Below are 23,231 nucleotides of genomic sequence, written 5' to 3' on the forward strand. Positions count from 1 at the left end.
GTTCATGCCCTGAGGAGCTCCAAAAAACACGTCTAATTGGCAGCCATCTTACTAGCCCCCTCAACCAAAACTACTGTTGATCCTGATTTCTTTTTTTGTCATGGTTTTCGCAAGCACAGATGTGAAATATGAACCACCTGAAATTAGATACATGTCAGTTTTGTATATTCATTAACATTTAGTTATGAGGCTATTCCACAGAGTGCCGTTCCTTCCCATAGCACATCATGGTGCGTTTTGAAACATCATAATAACTTCTTGACCATCTTTGCTGATCTTGAACAAACTTGGTATACATAGTAGTTATAGCCATCATAGGCACCAGTTATGAAATCGGGTGAAACTTTCTAACTGTTCAAAAATTTCATCCTGATTCACCAGCTCGTCGCTAGTGTGTGGTAACTTCCAGGTGTTCGTAGTCTCAACAGCTTCAGTCCTGTTTTAATGTCTTTAAACTGGGTGTTCCTTATGAGTACAACTTGAAACTTGTTTGATCGTGCTCCTTCTGGGTAAAAAATCTGAAGCAGAAGCAGCATTTGTTGCGGTTCTGCCCGAGGGCACAGCTCCTTTCTTTCATTTTTGGGTTGGTTGCCAGGTCTACATGTTATAAGCCAGGCTATTAGGAGGCAAGGCGGATTAAGCTGTTTCATCCCTTTTTGTTCCTAATTTTTGGATTGTGCGTGATCATAATGGAATAGGTGTGTGACCGTTTGTATTTTTTTCACATTGTTGCTTTCACTGATGACAGAATACAAGAAATTCAGCAAATCACTGTCATGTTTGACTGAAGCTGATCTCACTGTATTTCTTCAGGTAACTTACACCCTTTTCCAGGATACATGTCTGTTTGAAATTTTCAAGATCCCCGTGAGGGAATTCATGACATACTTCTGTGCTCTGGAAAATGGCTACAGGGACATTCCCTGTAAGTGTTATATCATATTATCTTCAGAAGCTCTAGTTATTTTGTTTGCTATGTGTTAACCCATGATGTATAAACAGTCAATGCATGAAGTGAGCAGCTATTATATGGAAATCTTGAGAAAAGGTGTTACCACTAAGTCATGAATGCAGTTGTGTGCAAATATGGAATTAATGATAAGAAGAAAGATAAAATGAAGTAATTTCCAGTGTCTGTGTTAAAAACACTCAGATCATAACAGAGTCCATGCTACTGATGTGCTCCATGCTGTTTGGTACCTGACCACTCGGCCAATCCCTGGGTTCCAGCAGATCCACAGTGATCATGTGACAGGAAGTGACACAGGTGTGTATGTAAACCTTTGCATCACTGTTTTAAATTTATGCAGAGCAAGTTAACATTTTGTCATCTTTCAATCATTTTGTGTTTTTCAACAATATTTTCCATATAACGCTTGATCTAAATATGAATTTACATCAAGAAAAAAGTGTGTGTGTATATATACACACACACACACACATACATATATATACAACCCCTGGCAAAAATTATGGAATCACCGGCCTCAGAGGATGTTCATTCAGTTGTTTAATTTTGTAGGAAAAAAGCAGATCACAGACATGACACAAAACTAAAGTCATTTCAAATGGCAACTTTCTGGCTTTAAGAAACACTATAAGAAATCAGGAAAAAAAATTGTGGCAGTCAGTAACGGTTACTTTTTTAGACCAAGCAGAGGGAAAAAAATATGGAATCAGTCAATTCTGAGGAAAAAATTATGGAATCATGAAAAACAAAAGAACGCTCCAACATATCACTAGTATTTTGTTGCACCACCTCTGGTTTTTATAACAGCTTGCAGTCTCTGAGGCATGGACTTAATGAGTGACAAACAGTACTCTTCATCAATCTGGCTCCAACTTTCTCTGATTGCTGTTGCCAGATCAGCTTTGCAGGTTGGAGCCTTGTCATGGACCATTTTCTTCAACTTCCACCAAAGATTTTCAATTGGATTAAGATCCGGACTATTTGCAGGCCATGACATTGACCCTATGTGTCTTTTTGAAAGGAATGTTTTCATAGTTTTTGCTCTATGGCAAGATGCATTATCATCTTGAAAAATGATTTCATCATCCCCAAACATCCTTTGAATTGATGGGATAAGAAAAGTGTCCAAAATATCAACGTAAACTTGTGCATTTATTGATGATGTAATGACAGCCATCTCCCCAGTGCCTTTACCTGACATGCAGCCCCATATCATCAATGACTGTGGAAATTTACATGTTCTCTTCAGGCAGTCATCTTTATAAATCTCATTGGAACGGCACCAAACAGAAGTTCCAGCATCATCACATTGCCCAATGCAGATTCGAGATTCATCACTGAATATGACTTTCATCCAGTCATCCACAGTCCACGATTGCTTTTCCTTAGCCCATTGTAACCTTGTTTTTTTCTGTTTAGGTGTTAATGATGGCTTTCATTTAGCTTTTCTGTATGTAAATCCCATTTCCTTTAGGCGGTTTCTTACAGTTCGGTCACAGACGTAAGTTTTCTGTCTTGACGCTTTGATGTCTTCCTTGGTCTACCAGTATGTTTGCCTTTAACAACCTTCCCATGTTGTTTGTATTTGGTCCAGAGTTTAGACACAGCTGACTGTGAACAACCAACATCTTTTGCAACATTGCATGATGATTTACCCTCTTTTAAGAGTTTGATAATCCTCTCCTTTGTTTCAATTGACATCTCTCGTGTTGGAGCCATGATCCATGTCAGTCCACTTGGTGCAACAGCTCTCCAAGGTGTGATCACTCCTTTTTAGATGCAGACTAACAAGCAGATCTGATTTGATGCAGGTGTTAGTTTTGGGGATGAAAATTTACAGGGTGATTCCATAATTTATTCCTCAGAATTGAGTGAGTCCATATTTTTTTTCCCTCTGCTTGGTCTAAAAAAGTAACCATTATTGACTGCCACAATTATTTTTCCTGATTTCTTATAGTGCAAAAAACATAAGCAGAAAAATTCAAAAAGAAAAAATAATATAGCACCTTCAACTGCACCACAGACTAAAACAGTTAAATGTGGTCTATTAAACATTAGATCTCGCTCTTCTAAGTCCCTGTTAGTAAATGATATACAACCATTTCTCATAGTGATTCTTAAAGCCAGAAAGTTGTCATTTGAAATGACTTTAGTTTTGTGTCATGTCTGTGATCTGCTTTTTTTCTACAAAATTAAACAACTAAATGAACATCCTCCGAGGCCGGTGATTCCATAATTATTGCCAGGGGTTGTAATAATTGATCAACATATTGATTTATTCTGCCTTACAGAAACCTGGTTACAGCAGGATGAATATGTTAGTTTAAATGAGTCAACACCCCCGAGTCACACTAACTGCCAGAACGCTCGTAGCACGGGCCGAGGCAGAGGATTAGCAGCAATCTTCCACTACAGCTTATTAATTAATCAAAAACCCAGACAGAGCTTAAATTCATTTGAAAGCTTGACTCTTAGTCTTGTCCATCCAAATTGGAAGTCCCAAAAACCAGTTTTAGTTGTTGTTATCTGTCGTCCACCTGGTCGTTACTGTGAGTTTCTCTGTGAATTTTCGGACCTTTTGTCTGACTTAGTGCTTAGCTCAGATAAGGTAATTATAGTGGGCGATTTTAACATCCACACAGATGTTGAGAATGACAGCCTCAACACTGCATTTAATCTATTGTTAGACTCGATTGGCTTTGCTCAAAATGTAAATGAGTCCACCCACCACTTTAGTCATACCTTAGATCTTGTTCTGACTTATGGTATGGAAATTGAAGACTTAACAGTATTCCCTGAAAACCCCCTTCTGTCTGATCATTTCTTAATAACATTTACATTTACTCTGATGGACTACCCAGCAGTGGGGAATAAGTTTCGTTACAGTAGAAGTCTTTCAGAAAGCGCTGTAACTAGGTTTAAGGATATGATTCCTTCTTTATGTTCTCCAATGCCATATACCAACACAGGGCAGAGTAGCTACCTAAACTCTGTGAGTGAGATAGATTATCTCGTTAGTAGTTTTACATCCTCATTGAGGACAACTTTGGATGCTGTAGCTCCTCTGAAAAAGAGAGCCTTAAATCAGAAGTGCCTGACTCCGTGGTATAACTCACAAACTCGCAGCTTAAACCAGATAACCCGTAAGGAAATGGCGTCTCACTAATTTATAAGATCTTCACTTAGCCTGGAAAAATCAAATCAAATCAATTTCATTTATATAGCGCCAAATCACAACAAACAGTTGCCCCAAGGCGCTTCATATTGCAAGGCAAAGCCATACAATAATTACAGAAAAACCCCAACTGTCAAAACGACCCCCTGTGAGCAAGCACTTGGCGACAGTGGGAAAGAAAAACTCCCTTTTAACAGGAAGAAACCTCCAGCAGAACCAGGCTCAGGGAAGGGCAGTCTTCTGCTGGGACTGGTTGGTGCTGAGGGAGAGAACCAGGAAAAAGACATGCTGTGGAGGGCAGCAGAGATCAATCACTAATGATTAAATGCAGAGTGGTGCATACACAGCAAAAAGACAAAGAAACACTCAGTGCATCATGGGAACCCCCCAGCAGTCTAAGTCTATAGCAGCATAACTAAGGGATGGTTCAGGGTCACCTGATCCAGCCCTAACTATAAGCTTTAGCAAAAAGGAAAGTTTTAAGCCTAATCTTAAAAGTAGAGAGGATGTCTGTCTCCCTGATCTGAATTGGGAGCTGGTTCCACAGGAGAGGAGCCTGAAAGCCGAAGGCTCTGCCTCTACTCTTTCTACTCTTACAAACCCTAGGAACTACAAGTAAGCCTGCAGTCTGAGAGCGAAGCACTCTATTGGGGTGATATGGTACTATGAGGTCCCTAAGATAAGATAGGACCTGATTATTCAAAACCTTATAAGTAAGAAGAAGAATTTTAAATTCTATTCTAGAATTAGCAGGAAGCCAATGAAGAGAGGCCAATATGGGTGAGATATGCTCTCTCCTTCTAGTCCCTGTCAGTACTCTAGCTGCAGCATTTTGAATTAACTGAAGGCTTTTCAGGGAACTTTTAGGACAACCTGATAATAATGAATTACAATAGTCCAGCCTAGAGGAAATAAATGCATGAATTAGTTTTTCAGCATCACTCTGAGACAAGACCTTTTTAATTTTAGAGATATTGCACAAATGCAAAAAAGCAGTCCTACATATTTGTTTAATATGCGCATTGAATGACATATCCTGATCAAAAATGACTCCAAGATTTCTCACAGTATTACTAGAGGTCAGGGTAATGCCATCCAGAGTATGGATCTGGTTAGACACCATGTTTCTAAGATTTGTGGGGCCAAGTACAATAACTTCAGTTTTATCTGAGTTTAAAAGCAGGAAATTAGAGGTCATCCATGTCTTTATGTCTGTAAGACAATCCTGCAGTTTAGCTAATGGGTGTGTGTCCTCTGGCTTCATGGATAGATAAAGCTGAGTATCATCTGCGCAACAATGAAAATTTAAGCAATGCTGTCTAATAATACTGCCTAAGGGAAGCATGTATGAAGTGAATAAAATTGGTCCTAGCACAGAACCTTGTGGAACTCCATAATTAACCTTAGTCTGTGAAGAAGATTCCCCATTTACATGAACAAATTGTAATCTATTAGATAAATATGATTCAAACCACCGCAGCGCAGTGCCTTTAATACCTATGGCATGCTCTAATCTCTGTAATAAAATTTTATGGTCAACAGTATCGAAAGCAGCACTGAGGTCTAACAGAACAAGCATAGAGATGAGTCCACTGTCTGAGGCCATAAGAAGATCATTTGTAACCTTCACTATTGCTGTTCCTGTACTATGATGAATTCTAAACCCTGACTGAAACTCTTCAAATAGACCATTCCTCTGCAGATGATCAGTTAGCTGTTTTACAACTACCCTTTCAAGAATTTTTGAGAGAAAAGGAAGGTTGGAGATTGGCCTATAATTAGCTAAGATAGCTGGGTCAAGTGATGGCTTTTTAAGTAATGGTTTAATTACTGCCACCTTAAAAGCCTGTGGTACATAGCCAGCTAATAAAGACAGATTGATCATATTTAAGATCGAAGCATTAATTAATGGTAGGGCTTCCTTGAGCAGCCTGGTAGGAATGCGGTCTAATAGACATGTTGATGGTTTGGAGGAAGTAACTAATGAAAATAACTCAGAACAATCGGAGAGAAAGAGTCTAACCAAATACCGGCATCACTGAAAGCAGCCAAAGAGAACGATATGTCTTTGGGATGGTTATGAGTCATTTTTCTCTAATAGTTAAAATTTTATTAGCAAAGAAAGTCATGAAGTCATTACTAGTTAAAGTTAAAGGAATACTCGGCTCAATAGAGCTCTGACTCTTTGTCAGCCTGGCTACAGTGCTGAAAAGAAACCTGGGGTTGTTCTTATTTTCTTCAATTAGTGATGAGTAGTAAGATGTCCTAGCTTTACGGAGGGCTTTTTTATAGAGCAACAGACTCTTTTTCCAGGCTAAGTGAAGATCTTCTAAATTAGTGAGATGCCATTTCCTCTCCAACTTACAGGTTATCTGCTTTAAGCTGCGAGTTTGTGAGTTATACAGAGAGGATATAAAACTATTGACGAGATAATCTATCTCACTCACAGAGTTTAGGTAGCTACTCTGCCCTGTGTTGGTATATGGCATTGGAGAACATAAAGAAGGAATCATATCCTTAAACCTAGTTACAGCGCTTTCTGAAAGACTTCTACTGTAATAAAACTTATTCCCCACTACTGGGTAGTCCATCAGAGTAAATGTAAATGTTATTAAGAAATGATCAGACAGAAGGGGGTTTTCAGGGAATACTGTTAAGTCTTCAATTTCCATACCATATGTCAGAACAAGATCTAAGATATGATTAAAGTGGTGGGTGGACTCATTTACATTTTGAGCAAAGCCAGTCGAGTCTAACAATAGATTAAATGCAGTGTTGAGGCTGTCATTCTCAGCATCTGTGTGGATGTTAAAATCGCCCACTATAATTATCTTATCTGAGCTAAGCACTAAGCCAGACAAAAGGTCCGAAAATTCACAGAGAAACTCACAGTATCGACCAGGAGAACGATAGGTATCAGCAAATAAAACTGGTTTTTGGGACTTCCAATTTGGATGGACAAGACTAAGAGACAAGCTTTCAAATGAATTAAAGCTCTGTCTGGGTTTTTGATTAATTAATAAGCTGGAGTGGAAGATTGCTGCTAATCCTCCGCCTCGGCCCGTGCTACGAGCATTCTGGCAGTTAGTGTGACCCGGGGGTGTTGACTCATTTAAACTAACATATTCATCCTACTGTAACCAGGTTTCTGTAAGGCAGAATAAATCAATATGTTGATCCATTATTATATCATTTACTAACAGGGACTTAGAAGAGAGAGATCTAATGTTTAATCAACCATATTTAACTGTTTTAGTCTGTGGTACAGTTGAAGGTGCTATATTATTTTTTCTATTTGAATTTTTATGCTTAAATAGATTTTTGCTGGTTATTGGTGGTCTGGTTATTGGTCTCTACGGGGATGGGGTAATGAGGGGATGGCTGGGGGAGAGAAGCTGCAGAGAGGTGTGTAAGACTACAACTCTGCTTCCTGGTCCCAACCCTGGATAGTCACGGTTTGGAGGATTTAAGAAAATTGGCCAGATTTCTAGAAATGAGAGCTGCTCCATCCAAAGTGGGATGGATGCCGTCTCTCCTAACAAGACCAGGTTTTCCCCAGAAGCTTTGCCAGTTATCTATGAAGCCCACCTCATTTTTTTCCCACCTCAAAAAGAGTCTGTTGCGCTATAAAAAGCCCTCCGTAAAGCTAGGACATTTACTGCTCATCACTAATTGAAGAAAATAAGAACAACCCCAGGTTTCTTTTCAGCACTGTAGCCAGGCTGACAAAGAGTCAGAGCTCCATTGAGCCGAGTATTCCTTTAACTTTAACTAGTAATGACTTCATGACTTTCTTTGCTAATAAAATTTTAACTATTAGAGAAAAAATTACTCATAACCATCCCAAAGACATATCGTTATCTTTGGCTGCTTTCAGTGATGCCGGTATTTGGTTAGACTCTTTCTCTCCGATTGTTCTGTCTGAGTTATTTTCATTAGTTACTTCCTCCAAACCATCAACATGTCTATTAGACCCCATTCCTACCAGGCTGCTCAAGGAAGCCCTACCATTAATTAATGCTTCGATCTTAAATATGATCAATCTGTCTTTTTAGTTGGCTATGTACCACAGGCATCATTAGTGATTGATCTCTGCTCCCCTCCACAGCATGTCTTTTTCCTGGTTCTCTCCCTCAGCCTCAACCAGTCCCAGCAGAAGACTGCCCCTCCCTGAGCCTGGTTCTGCTGGAGGTTTCTTCCTGTTAAAAGGGAGTTTTTCCTTCCCACTGTTGCCAAGTGCTTGCTCACAGGAGGTCGTTTTGACCGTTGGGGTTTTTCCATAATTATTGTATGGCTTTGCCTTACAGTATAAAGCGCCTTGGGGCAACTGTTTGTTGTGATTTGGCGCTATATAAATAAAATTGATTTGATTGGATTTGATTATAGTGTTTCTTAAAGCCAGAAAGTTGCCATTTGAAACGACTTCAGTTTTGTGTCATGTCTGTGATCTGCTTTTTTTCTACAAAATTAGACAACTGAATGAACATCCTCCGAGGCCGGTGATTCCATAATTATTGCCAGGGGTTGTGTGTGTGTGTATATATATATATATATATATATATATATATATGTATGTACATAGTGTGGTGGCCAAGCAGTTATTGCACTTGTTTCCAGAGCGGAAGGCTCCAAGTTCAAGACCACCTCTACCCATTCGCTATTTAATGTGGAATTTATTTACATCAATTATGAAGAAATACAAACAGTATGGTACTCTATGGTAAGTTTGCATGGAGTTGACAGTTCTCAAATACTGATTGTGCAAGAAGGAGAAGAGTGAGGACAGCCACCAAAACACCCAGACAACCCAGAAGAAGTTATAGGCTTATGTGGCTGTGATTGGAGAAATTATGCATAGTGCAAACTTTGTGTTTTGTATCACCAGTTATACAGCTTCACGATGAAGTGGTATAGAGGAGGATTTTGTTGTGAAAGTGTAGTGACACGGACCCACAACAGGGGGCGTAAATGAATGGACAATGAATGAGCCAAAATACCACACTTTACTGTTGTGAATGTGCACAACGAAATACAGACGATTACGGAATTTATATGTAGTCAATCCACAGAGGTGACGTGTGGGCAGGCTCGAGGATAGAAGACGTCTGTCCAGACAAGAACCGGATCCCACACGATTTCCACTGCCACTGAACCCGGAAGATACTGGAGCCGCCAAGTCCCGAGTCCCCAGGTGGCCACCGTCTCCGGCTGTCGGATCTGGTACTGCTGGCAGGAAGCAGAAACAGTTAGGTGTGGGTGTGTACACACCCAGTAACAGTCAGCAATACAGGTGGGAAGTACACCTCCACCTCCGCAATTACGAACACAGTCTTTTACAGAACCTGAACAGTCACTTGTCTCACTGATTGTGAAGCGTGCGATCCGTCACCCTGCTGTCTCCGACCAGCTCAACCTCCAGCTGACGCAAGTAACCAGGTACTCCTGTAACAGACAGACAAACAGTTGTAGTGCGATACGGCACAGATATGGCTGAGGATTATTACCTCCAATGGTAGGTGATATCTCGGCAGCGGGGTGGAGATGTCGTCCGGCCTTTATGGAGTGGTTGATGGGTTGGTGATAGGTGACAGCTGTCAGGAGTTGATGAATGACAGCTGTCACCCCCGGCTGTTCCTGTGAGGCGGCAGCGCCCTCTCGTGCCTGAAGTCTGCACTTCAGGCATGGCGCCCTCTGGTGGTGGACCAGCAGTACCTCCTCAACAGTGGCCCACACAACAGGACCCCCCCTCAACGGGCTCCTCCCGGTGCCCGACCAGGCTTTTCAGGGTGTCAGGTGTAGAAGTCGGCCAGGAGGGCTTGGTCCAGGATGAAGCTCCTCTTCACCCAGGAGCGTTCTTCGGGTCCATACCCCTCCCAGTCCACCAAATACTGGAACCCCCGGCCCATACGACGGACGTCCAGGAGCTGGCGTACTGTCCACGCGGGCTCCCCGTCGATGATCCGGGCAGGAGGCGGCGCCGGTCCGGGAGCACAGAGGGGTGAGGTGTGGTGTGGTTTAATCCTGGAGACGTGAAAAACAGGGTGGATCCGCAGTGAAGCCGGGAGCTGGAACTTCACTGCAGCAGGGCTGAGGATCTTGAGGATTTTAAACGGTCCAATGTACCTGTCCTTCAACTTAGGGGAGTCCACTTGGAGGGGGATGTCCTTAGTTGAAAGCCACACCTCCTGCCCGGGCTGGTATGCAGGGGCTGGGGAACGCCAGCGGTCTGCATGGGCCTTAGCCCTCGCCCGGGCCTTCAATAAGGCAGAACGGGCGGTGCGCCACACCCGACGGCATCTTCGCAGGTGGGCCTGGACCGAGGGCACACCGACCTCTCCCTCCACCACGTGAAACAATGGGGTCTGGTACCCCAAACACACCTCAAACGGGGAGAGGCCGGTGGCAGAGGACACCTGGCTGTTATGTGCATACTCGATCCAGGCCAGATGGTCACTCCAGGCCGTCGGGTGCGCGGACGTCACACAGCGTAGGGTTTGTTCTAGTTCTTGGTTGGCCCGTTCTGCCTGTCCGTTGGTCTGCGGGTGATACCTGGACGAGAGGCTCACGGTGGCCCCCAGTTCCCTGCAGAAAGTCCTCCAGACCTGTGAGGAGAACTGAGGACCACAATCCAAGACAATGTCAGTTGGTATCCCATGCAGACGCATGCCGTGGTGGACCAGGAGGTCTGCTGTCTCCTGGGCCGTTTGGAGCTTCGGGAGGGCCACGAAGTGGGCTGCCTTGGAGAAACGGTCCACTACCGTGAGGGTGGTCGTCATGCCCTGGGACGGCGGGAGGCCCATGACAAAGTCCAGGCCAATGTGGGACCAGGGGCGACGAGGCACTGGGAGCGGTTGCAGAAGTCCTTGAGTCTTGGAGTGGTCTGCCTTGCCCCTGGCACAGGTGGTACAGGCCTGAACATATTCCCGGACGTCGGCTTCCATGGACGCCCATCAGAAGCGCTGCCGGACCACTGCCACGGTCCTTCGCACCCCTGGCTCACAGGAGAGCTTGGAAACGTGACAGAAGTCCAGGACTGCAGCTCTGGCCTGGGTCCGGGCTCCGTGCCAGGGCCTCCCGGACGGTCTTCTCCACGTCACAGGTGAGGGTGGCCACGATAGTGGACTCAGGTATGATGGATACCGGCGGATCCGACAGCTCTGTTTTGACTTCATCTTCATGTACCCGGGACAGGGCATCCGACCTTTGGTTCTTGGTCCCGGGGCGATAGGTGATCCGGAAGTCAAAACGCCCGAAGAACAATGACCCGCGGGCTTACCTGGGGTTCAGCCGCTTGGCGGTCCTGATATACTCCAGGTTCCGATGGGCCACGAAAACCATGAATGGCTTCGTAGCTCCCTCCAACAGGTGTCTCCACTCCTCAAGAGCCTCCTTCACCACAAGAAGTTCCCGATTGCCCACGTCATAGCTCCGCTCTGCCGGGGTCAACCTGCGAGAAAAGTAGGCACAAGGGTGAAGAACCTTGTCGGACTCCCCGCTCTGGGATAACACGGCTCCTATCCCTGAGTCAGAGGCATCCACTTCAACCACAAACTGGCGGCAAGGATCGGGCTGCACCAGAACTGGTGCAGTCGAAAACCGACGTTTCAACTCCCTAAATGCGGCTTCGCACCGATCCGACCAGGTGAAGGGGACTTTTGGGGAGGTCAGGGCTGTCAGGGGGCTAACTAAATGAATGTAGCCCTTAATGAACCTCCTGTAGAAATTTGCAAAGCCGAGGAACTGTTGCAGCTTCTTACGGCTTGTCAGTTGGGGCCAATCTCTCACCGCCGCAACCTTGGCCGGATCAGGGGCGACGGAGTTGGAGGAGATGATGAACCCCAGGAAGGACAAAGAAGTGCGGTGGAACTCGCACTTCTCGCCCTTCACAAACAGCCGGTTCTCCAACAACCGCTGTAGGACCTGACGTACATGCTGGACATGAGTCTCAGGGTCCGGGGAAAAGATGAGTATATCGTCCAGATATACGAAGACAAATCGGTGCAGGAAGTCCCGCAAGACGTCATTAACCAAAGCTTGGAACGTTGCGGGGGTGTTAGTGAGACCGAACGGCATGACCAGGTACTCAAAGTGACCTAACGGGGTGTTAAATCCCGTCTTCCACTCGTCTCCCTTCCGGATCTGAACCAGGTGATACGCATTCCTAAGATCTAGTTGTGTGAAAATCTGGGCTCCATGCAGGGGCGTGAACACTGAATCCAACAGGGGCAAAGTGTATCGGTTGCGAACCGTGATCTCGTTCAGCCCTCTGTAGTCAATGCATGGACGGAGTCCGCCGTCTTTCTTGCCCACAAAAAAAGAAATCTGCACCCATCGGGGAGGTGGAGTTCCGGATCAGCCCGGCAGCTAATGAGTCCCGGATGTAGGTCTCCATTGATTCGCGCTCAGGACGTGAGAGGTTGTACAGCCTGCTGGACTGGTACTTGACGCCCGAGATAAAATCAATGGCACAATCGTACGGATGGTGCGGGGGAAGGGCGAGTGCCAGATCTTTGCTGAAGATGTCAGCAAGGTCGTGGTACTCAACCGGCACCGCAGTCAGATTGGGGGGGACTTTAACCTCCTCATTAGCAATTAAACCGGGGGGAACCGAGGATCCTAAACAGTCCCGGTGGCAGGTTTCGCTCCACTGAACCACAACCCCAGACGGCCAGTCAATCCGGGGATTGTGTTTTACCATCCACGGGAAGCCTAAAATCACGTGGGAGGTAGAAGGAGTGACAAAAAACTCAATCTCCTCCCGATGATTCCCAGACACCACCAGAACTACTGGTTGTGTCTTGTGTGTGATTAAAGGGAGAAGGGTGCCATCTAGTGCCCGAACCTTCAAACGTGAAGGAAGCGCCTCCAGAGGGAGCCCTACCTCCCTAGCCCATCTGCTGTCCAGCAGATTCCATTCTGACCCCGTGTCCACCAGTGCTGGGGCTTGAAGGGTTAAATCCCCGCTCAGGATCGTAACTGCGAGACGTGTGGAAATACTTGTTCCTCCTTGGCCACCAGGTGCTCCTTCAGGACCGACGACAGTCCGTTTATGAAGGCGGCATGGAGCGCAGTCTTATTCCAGCCAGACCTCGCAGCCGCGATGCGGAAGTCGACTGCATATTCAGCTGCGCTCCGACGCCCCTGTCTCATAGACAGCAGCACGGTTGACGCGGTCTCGCCTCTGTTAGGGTGATCAAAAACCGTTCTGAACTCTCTCACAAACCCAGTATAATTGGTAAGGAGCCGTGAATTCTGCTCCCAAAGCGCCGTAGCCCAAGCGCGTGCCTCACCTCGAAGCAAATTAATTATATAAGCCACCCTAGTGGTGTTTGACGCGTACATCACGGGACGCTGTGCAAAGACGAGCGAACACTGCATTAAGAAGTCAGCGCACGTCTCCACACAACCGCCATATGGCTCTGGGGGACTTATGTATGCTTCAGGGGATGGTGGGGGGGTTGTTGAATGACCATTGGAATGTCTATATTTGGCACCGGGTCAGCAGGAGGAGAAGCTGCAGCAGCGCCCTGAACGCGCACTTCCACCTGCGCAGTGAGAGCCTCCATCCTGCGGTTGAGGATGACGTTCTGCTCGGTCATTAGATCCAACCGAGCAGTAAAGGCGGTGAAGATTTGCTGCAACTCACCAATCACGCCTCCTGCTGACGCCTGTGCACCCTGCTCTTCCATTGGTTGTCCAACAGATGGTTGACGCCCCTCGGGATCCATGACGTTGGCCGAGATATCCTGTTGTGAAAGTGTAGTGACACGGACCCACAACAGGGGGCGTAAATGAATGGACAATGAATGAGCCAAAATACCACACTTTACTGTTGTGAATGTGCACAACGAAATACAGACGATTACGGAATTTATATGTAGTCAATCCACAGAGGTGACGTGTGTGCAGGCTCGAGGATAGAAGACGTCTGTCCAGACAAGAACTGGATCCCACACGATTTTCACTGCCACCGAACCCGGAAGATACTGGAGCCGCCAAGTCCCGAGTCCCCAGGTGGCCATCGTCTCCGGCTGTCAGATTTGGTACTGCTGGCAGGAAGCAGAAACAGTTAGGTGTGGGTGTTCCTGTTAATGCTAGAATAGAATTTAAAATTCTTCTTCTTACTTATAAGGTTTTGAATAATCAGGTCCCATCTTATCTTAGGGACCTCATAGTACCATATTACCCCATTAGAGCGCTTCGCTCTCAGACTGCGGGCTTACTTGTAGTTCCTAGGGTTTGTAAGAGTAGAATGGGAGGCAGAGCCTTCAGCTTTCAGGCTCCTCTCCTGTGGAACCAGCTCCCAATTCAGATCAGGGAGACAGATACCCTCTCTACTTTTAAGATTAGGCTTAAAACTTTCCTTTTCGCTAAGGCTTATAGTTAGGGCTGGATCGGGTGACCCTGGACCATCCCTTGGTTATGTTGCTTTAGACGTAGACTGTGTTTCATAATTATTGTATGGCCTTGCCTTGCAATGTGGAACGCCTTGGGGCAACTGTTTGTTGTGATTTGGCGCTATACAAGAAAAAAGTTGATTGATTGATTGATTGGTGTGTGCACACCCAGTAACAGTCAGCAATACAGGTGGGAAGTACACCTCCGCAATTACGAACACAGTCTTTTACAGAACCTGAACAGTCACTTGTCTCACTGATCATGAAGCGTGCAATCCGTCACCCTGTCGTCACCGACCAGCTCAGCCTCCAGCTGAGGCAAGTAACCAGGTACTCCTGTAACAGACAGACAAACAGTTGGAGTGCGATACGGCAGAGATGTGGCTGAGGATTATTACCTCCAATGGTAGGTGATATCTCGGCAGCGGGTTGGAGATGTCGTCCGGCCTTTATGGAGTGGTTGATGGGTTGGTGATAGGTGACAGCTGTCAGGAGTTGATGAATGACACCTGTCACTCCCGGCTGTTCCTGTGAGGCGGCAGCGCCCTCTCGTGCCTGAAGCCCGCACTTCAGGCAGGGCGCCCTCTGGTGGTGGGCCAGCAGTACCTCCTCTTCAGTGGCCCACACAACAGATTTTCTTAAAAAGAAGACCTGAAAGTTTAGCTTCAAATTGCTCTGTTTTACTGAAAGAATATCCTTCTCCGCTCTACTCCACTATGAAGCTGGCGGCCATCCATTCTTGACTCACAGGTGTGGGCTTTTACCTGTTCACCTTTTTGTTTTTTTGAGAATTGACCATAGTTGCTCAATTGGATTAAGATGTGGGGAGATTCCTGGCCTTGGACCCAAAATTTCATTGTTATGATCTCCAAGCCACTTCCTTATCACTTTTGCCTTGTAGCACAGTGCATCATCATGCTGGAAATGTCACAGATTATTTGCCAAAAATACATAGGGAACATCTGTAATGTGATTTTGACAGTAACAGCATTGGCTGACTTTTATTTTACTTATGAAGTTATTGCTGTCTGTCTTGTGTCTTATGTGCCAGATTCAGATAGTGGGATCTCACCGGGCAGAGTATCCTACGCCTCCTCCAAGAGCTCCTCTGTGTCAGATGACAGCTATGGCTGCCTGGCCTGGAACATACCTGCTCTGGAGCTCATGGCCCTTTATGTAGCAGCTGCAATGCATGACTATGACCATCCTGGTCGCACAAATGCCTTTCTAGTAGCCACTAATGCACCTCAGGTAAGCTACAACTTTTACTGGTACACACTAATTATATATAAGGTCTGTTAGAAACGTATCGGACCTTTTTATTTTTTTCAAAAATCTGATGGATTTGAATCACGTGTGCTTGCATGAGCAAACCTTGAACCTTCGTGCGCATGTGTGAACTTTTTAACGCCTGTCGATTGCATCATTTTCTGGTAAGCAGCCTTTGTGTGGGACGTGTGCTGTGCGCTCGGCGGATTTTCATTTCAAGGAAAAATACGGAACGACTGGAGCAGCGCCGCATCAAATTTTGCCAGAAACTGGGCGACAGCCAGGTGGAAACCATCCGGATGATTCAGACGGCTTTCTGTGACTTTTCAGTCGTGTGACTATCCGAGAAATTGTGTAAGAGCTGGGCATGTCACAACATGTCCTGTGAGACTTCCAACACGGAGGCGCTTTTGCGCCGTTGTCAGCAGCAGCATGAATTTCACCACCACTCTTTTCATGGCCAAATCTTCTGTCACAGTGGAATGTACCAAAAAAGTGCTGATGTCCACCTCTTCCGCAATTTCTTGGATAGTCACACGACGGTCCCACATCACCACAGCGTTCACTTTGGAAATGATCTGGTCATTTCAGCATATTGATGGCCATGGCCGACCGGAGTGTGGCTCGCTCTCCACCGTTGTGCGGACGTCTTTAAACCGGTTGTACCGCTCCTTAATCTGTGTGATGCCCATAGGATCGTCACCGAAAGCCGTCTGAATCATCCGGATGGTTTCCACCTGGCTGTCGCCCAGTTTCTGGTAAAATTTGATGCGGCGCTGCTCCAGTCGTTCCGTATTTCTCCTTGAAATGAAAATCCGCCGAGCGCGCTGCACACGTCCCACACAAAGGCTGCATACCAGGAAATGACGCAATCGACAGGTGTGAAAAAGTTCACGCATGCGCAAGAAGGTTCATGCATAAAACATGCCCCTGGTTACAGGAAGAAGGAATCAGACAATATGGTCCTAAACATAATAGAACCACTGTGGTTAAAAAAAATCATCCCATTGTGAAATAACACTTGCTGGTGTGGCTTTAGATTGTAAAGTTATAGTAGAATAACTGATTTACAGACATTTAAAAAAATGAATATTCCTTAGAAGATAGCACCTAATTAGATCTCCCTTGCAATTGAGCATTTGGGGGATATACTGTATATGCATTACCCTGTCTGACCATCTGTTCATGAGTTCCATAAGCAACTCCAGTTTCACACAATAATAGCACATTATGTGATGATATGCATGAGGGAAAGTCATTACTGTATTTTCCATATAGTATTAACTTGCACCCTTTTTCTGTATTACCAGTGCTTTAATTTGGGATTTCCATGCATAGTGGTACTATACTTTTAGTATTGGCGTTAAAGTACTCTTTATAAGACTGAAATACACTTTCAAATGAATACACATGGAAAACCCCTGTACAAGCACATACATTTCTTGTAGAAAACACATATTCATTCATTCGTTCATCTTCTACTGCTTAGTCCAATTAAGGGTCGCGGGGGGCTGGAGCCTATCCCAGCAGTCATAGAGCGCGAGGCGGGGTACACCCAGGACAGGAAGCCAGTCTGTCGCAGGGCCACAAATAGACAAACAAACACAGACACACCCACACACACACCTACGGACAATTTTAGAGTCCAATCCACCTAACCCGCATGTCTTTGGATGTGGGAGGAAACCGGAGCACCCGGAGGAAACCCACGCAAACACGGGGAGAACATGCAAACTCCACACAGAAAAGCCATGAGAATTGAACCCATGACCTTCTCGCTGTGAAGCAACAGTGCTAACCACTAAATCACCGTGCTGCCAGAAAACCCTCATATATATTTTTTAAATTTACATAAATGATCACTTTTTTATTCAATCTTTATTTAACCAGGTTAGTCCCATTCAGATAGAGATCTCTTTTACAAGGGAGACCTGGACAATTTTTAAGTTTCCAATTCACCTGACCTGCATGCCTTTAGATGTGTGAGGAAACTGGATCACCCGGAGGAAATCCACACAAAGACAGGGAGAACATGCAAACTTCACACAGAAAGATCACAGGCTGGAGTTGATCCTATGACCTTCTTTCTGTGAGGCAACAGTGCTAACCACTAAGCCACCGTGCTGCATAAACATAAGTGATCATGATTTACAGACGTCACAGGGGGGCTGGAACCTATCCCAGCAGTCAAATATGTGTGTTAGGTGAATTGGAAACTTTAACTTGACCACATGTGTGTGTGCAGGTGTGAATGTGTTTGTCTGTCTACAACCCCTGGCAGTAATTATGGACTCACCGGCCTGGAGGATGTTCATTCAGTTGTTTAATTTTGTAGAAAAAAAGCAGATCACAGATATGACACAAAACTAAAGTCATTTCAAATGGCAACTTTCTGGCTTTAAGAAACACTATAAGAAATCAGGAAAAATAATTGTGGCAGTCAGTAACTGTTACTTTTTTTAGACCAAGCAGAAGGAAAAAAATATGGACTCACTCAATTCTGAGGAATAAATTATGGAATCACCCTGTAAATTTTCATCCCCAAAACTAACACCTGCATCTTGGAGAGCTGTTGCACCAAGTGGACTGACATGAATCATGCCTCCAACACGAGAGATGTCAATTGAAACAAAGGAGGGGATTATCAAACTCTTTAAGAGGGTAAATCATCACACAATGTTGCAAAAGATGTTGGTTGTTCACAGTCAGCTGTCTCTAAACTCTGGACCAAATACAAACAACATGGGAAGGTTGTTAAAGGCAAACATACTGGTAGACCAAGGAAGACATCAAAGTGTCAAGACAGAAAACTTAAAGCAATATGTCTCAAAAATCGAAAATGCACAACAAAACAAATGAGGAACGAATGGGAGGAAACTGGAGTCAGCGTCTGTGACCGAACTGTAAGAAACCGCCTAAAGGAAATGGGATTTACATACAGAAAAGCTAAACGAAAGCCATCATTAACACCTAAACAGAAAAAAACAAGGTTACAATGGGCTAAGGAAAAGCAGTCGTGGACTGTGGATGACTGGATGAAAGTCATATTCAGTGATGAATCTCAAATCTGCATTGGGCAAGGTGATGATGCTGGAACTTTTGTTTGGTGCCGTTCCAATGAGATTTATAAAGATGACTGCCTGAAGAGAACATGTAAATTTCCACAGTCAGTGATGATATGGGGCTGCATGTCAGGTAAAGGCACTGGGGAGATGGCTGTCATTACATCATCAATAAATGCACAAGTTTACATTGATATTTTGGACACTTTTCTTATCCCATCAATTGAAAGGATGTTTGGGGATGATGAAATCATTTTTCAAGATGATAATGCATCTTGCCATAGAGCAAAACTGTGAAAACATTCCTTGCAAAAAGATACATAGGGTCAATGTCATGGCCTGCAAATAATCCTGATATTAATCCAATTGAAAATCTTTGGTAGAAGTTGAAGAAAATGGTCCATGACAAGGCTCCAACCTGCAAAGCTGATCTGGCAAGAGCAGTCACTGAAAGTTGGAGCCAGATTGATGAAGAGTACCGTTTGTCACTCATTAAGTCCATGCCTCAGAGACTGCAAGCTGTTATAAAAGCCAGAGGTGGTGCAACAAAATACTAGTGATGTGTTGGAGCGTTCTTTTGTTTTTCATGATTCCATATTTTTTTCCTCAGAATTGAGTGATTCCATATTTTTTTCCCTCTGCTTGGTCTACAAAAGTAACCGTTACTGACTGACACAATTTTTTTTCCTGATTTCTTATAGTGTTTCTTAAAGCCAGCAAGTTGCCATTTGAAATGACTTTAGTTTTGTGTCATGTCTGTGATCTGCTTTTTTTCTACAAAATTAAACAACTGAATGAACATCCTCCGAGGCCGGTGATTCCATAATTTTTGCCAGGGGTTGTATATGTGGCTCTGTCATAGACTGGCATATTGTTCAGGATGTACCGCACCTGACACCCTATGACTACTGGGATAAGCTCTCTCTCTCTCTCTCTCTCTCTCTCTCTCTCTCTCTCTCTCTCTCTCTCCATATATATATATATATATATATATATATATATGAGGTATCCAGCAAGACCAAGCATTCATGATATGCACACTCTGAAGGCTATGAAATTGGGCTATTAGTAAAAAAAAAGTAGAAAAGGGGGTGTTCACAATAATAGTAGTGTGGCATTCAGTCAGTGAGTTCGTCAATTTTGTGGAACAAACAGGTGTGAATCAGGTGTCCCCTATTTAAGGATGAAGCCAGCACCTGTTGAACATGCTTTTCTCTTTGAAAGCCTGAGGAAAATGAAACGTTCAAGACATTGTTAAGAAGAACAGCGTAGTTTGATTAAAAAGTTGATTGGAGAGGGGAAAACTTATACGCAGGTGCAAAAAATTATAGGCTGTTCATCTACAATGATCTCCATTGCTTTAAAATGGACAAAAAAAAAACAGAGACGCATGGAAGAAAATGGAAAGCAACCATCAAAGTGGATAGAAGAATAACCAGAATGGCAAAGGCTCACCCATTGATCAGCTCCAGGATGATCAGAGACAGTCTGGAGTTACCTCTAAGTGCTGTGACAGTTAGAAGACGCCTGTGTGAAGCTAATTTATTTGCAAGAATCCCCCGCAAAGTCCCTCTGTTAAATAAAAGACGTGCAGAAGAGGTTACAATTTGCCAAAGAACACATCAACTGGCCTAAAGAGAAATGGAGGAATATTTTGTGGACTGATGAGAGTAAAATTGTTCTTTTTGGGTCCAAGGGCCGCAGACAGTTTGTAAGATGACCCCCAAACTCTGAATTCAAGCCACAGTTCACAGTAAAGACAGTGAAGCATGGTGGTGCAAGCATCATGATATGGGCATGTTTCTCCTACTATGGTGTTGGGCCTATATATCGCATACCAGGTATCATGGATCAGTTTGGATATGTCAAAATATTTAAGAGGTCATGTTGCCTTATGTTGAAGAGGACATGCCCTTGAAATGGGTGTTTCAATAAGACAGTGACCCCAAGCACACTAGTAACAAGCAAAATCTTGGTTCCAAACCAACAAAATTAATGTTTTGGAGTGGCCTGTCCAATCCCCGGACCTAAATCCAATTGAGAACTTGTGGGGTGACATCAAAAAAGCTGTTACTGAAGCAAAACCAAGAAATGTGAATGAATTGTGGAATGTTGTTAAAGAATCTTGGAGTGGAATAACAGCTGAAAGGTGCCACAAGTTGGTTGACTCCATGCCTCGCAGATGTGATGAAATCATGAAAAACTGTGGTTATACAACTAAATACTAGTTTAGTGATTCACACGATTGCTAAAAAAGCAGTTTGAACATAATACATAATAGTTTTGGTTGACACGCCTCTGCAACATCGCCTGGCGATCGGGGACTGTGCCTCTAGATTGGCAGACCAGGGTGGTGGTCCCTCTGTTTAAGAAGGGGGACCGGAAGGTGTGTTCCAACTATAGGGGGATCACACTCCTCAGCCTCCCCGGTAAGGTCTATTCCAGAGTACTGGAGAGGAGAATTCGACCGATTGTCGAACCTCGGATTCAGGAGGAGCAGTGTGGTTTTCGTCCTGGTCGCGGCACACTGGACCAGCTCTACACGCTCCATCGGGTGCTCGAGGGTTCATGGGAGTTCGCCGAACCAGTCAAATCAAATCAATTTTATTTATATAGCGCCAAATCACAACAAACAGTTGCCCCAAGGCACTTTATATTGTAAGGCAAGGCCATACAATAATTACGGAAAAACCCCAACGGTTAAAACGACCCCCTGTGAGCAAGCACTTGGCAACAGTGGGAAGGAAAAACTCCCTTTTAACAGGAAGAAACCTCCAGCAGAACCAGGCTCAGGGAGGGGCAGTCTTCTGCTGGGACTGGTTGGGGCTGAGGGAGAGAACCAGGAAAAAGACTGTGCTGTGGAGGGGAGCAGAGATCAATCACTAATGATTAAATGCAGAGTGGTGCATACAGAGCAAAAAGAGAAAGAAACACTCAGTGCATCATGGGAACCCCCCAGCAGTCTAAGTCTATAGCAGCATAACTAAGGGATGGTTCAGGGTCACCTGATCCAGCCCTAACTATAAGCTTTAGCAAAAAGGAAAGTTTTAAGCCTAATCTTAAAAGTAGAGAGGGTGTCTGTCTCCCTGATCTGAATTGGGAGCTGGTTCCACAGGAGAGGAGCCTGAAAGCCGAAGGCTCTGCCTCCCATTCTACTCTTACAAACCCTAGGAACTACAAGTAAGCCTGCAGTCTGAGAGCGAAGCACTCTATTGGGGTGATATGGTACTATGAGGTCCCTAAGATAAGATGGGACCTGATTATTCAAAACCTTATAAGTAAGAAGAAGAATTTTAAATTCTATTCTAGAATTAACAGGAAGCCAATGAAGAGAGGCCAATATGGGTGAGATATGCTCTCTCCTTCTAGTCCCTGTTAGCACTCTAGCTGCAGCATTTTGAATTAACTGAAGGCTTTTCAGGGAACTTTTAGGACAACCTGATAATAATGAATTACAATAGTCCAGCCTAGAGGAAATAAATGCATGAATTAGTTTTTCAGCATCACTCTGAGACAAGACCTTTCTAATTTTAGCGATATTGCTCAAATGCAAAAAAGCAGTCCTACATATTTGTTTAATATGCGCATTGAATGACATACCCTGATCAAAAATGACTCCAAGATTTCTCAAAGTATTACTAGAGGTCAGGGTAATGCCATCCAGAGTAAGGATCTGGTTAGACACCATGTTTCTAAGATTTGTGGGGCCAAGTACAATAACTTCAGTTTTATCTGAGGTTAAAAGCAGGAAATTAGAGGTCATCCATGTTTATGTCTGTAAGGCAATCCTGCCTCTGGCCTCATGGATAGATAAAGCTGGGTATCATCTGCGTAACAATGAAAATTTAAGCAATGCCATCTAATAATACTGCCTAAGGGAAACATGTATAAAGTGAATACAATTGGTCCTAGCACAGAACCTTGTGGGACCCCATAATTAACCTTAGTCTGTGAAGAAGATTCCCCATTTACATGAACAAATTGTAATCTATTAGATAAATATGATTCAAACCACCACAGCGCAGTGCCTTTAATACCTATGGCATGCTCTAATCTCTGTAATAAAATTTTATGGTCAACAGTATCAAAAGCAGCACTGAGGTCTAACAGAACAAGCACAGAGATGAGTCCACTGTCTGAGGCCATAAGAAGATAATTTGTAACCTTCACTAATGCTGTTTCTGTACTATGATGAATTCTAAAACCTGACTGAAACTCTTTAAATAGACCATTCCTCTGCAGATGATCAGTTAGCTGTTTTACAACTACCCTTTCAAGAATTTTTGAGAGAAAAGGAAGGTTGGAGATTGGCCTATAATTAGCTAAGATAGTTGGGTCAAGTGATGGCTTTTTAAGTA

General features: G+C 44.3%; 1 protein-coding gene across 1 annotated transcript in view; it reads left to right on the forward strand.

Moving 5' to 3' along the window:
- Positions 1 to 23,231, forward strand: part of pde3b (phosphodiesterase 3B) — a 292,910-nt gene that overhangs the window by 256,583 nt on the left and 13,096 nt on the right. The window contains exons 10-12 of the mRNA XM_034191148.1: positions 814 to 925; positions 1,154 to 1,267; positions 15,594 to 15,793. Coding sequence (XP_034047039.1) covers positions 814 to 925; positions 1,154 to 1,267; positions 15,594 to 15,793 — 426 coding nt within the window. The remainder of the gene's footprint in view (positions 1 to 813; positions 926 to 1,153; positions 1,268 to 15,593; positions 15,794 to 23,231) is intronic.

This window comes from Thalassophryne amazonica, chromosome 2 (genome assembly GCF_902500255.1).
Source record: "Thalassophryne amazonica chromosome 2, fThaAma1.1, whole genome shotgun sequence".
In the NCBI taxonomy this organism is placed as follows: Eukaryota; Metazoa; Chordata; class Actinopteri; order Batrachoidiformes; family Batrachoididae; genus Thalassophryne; species Thalassophryne amazonica.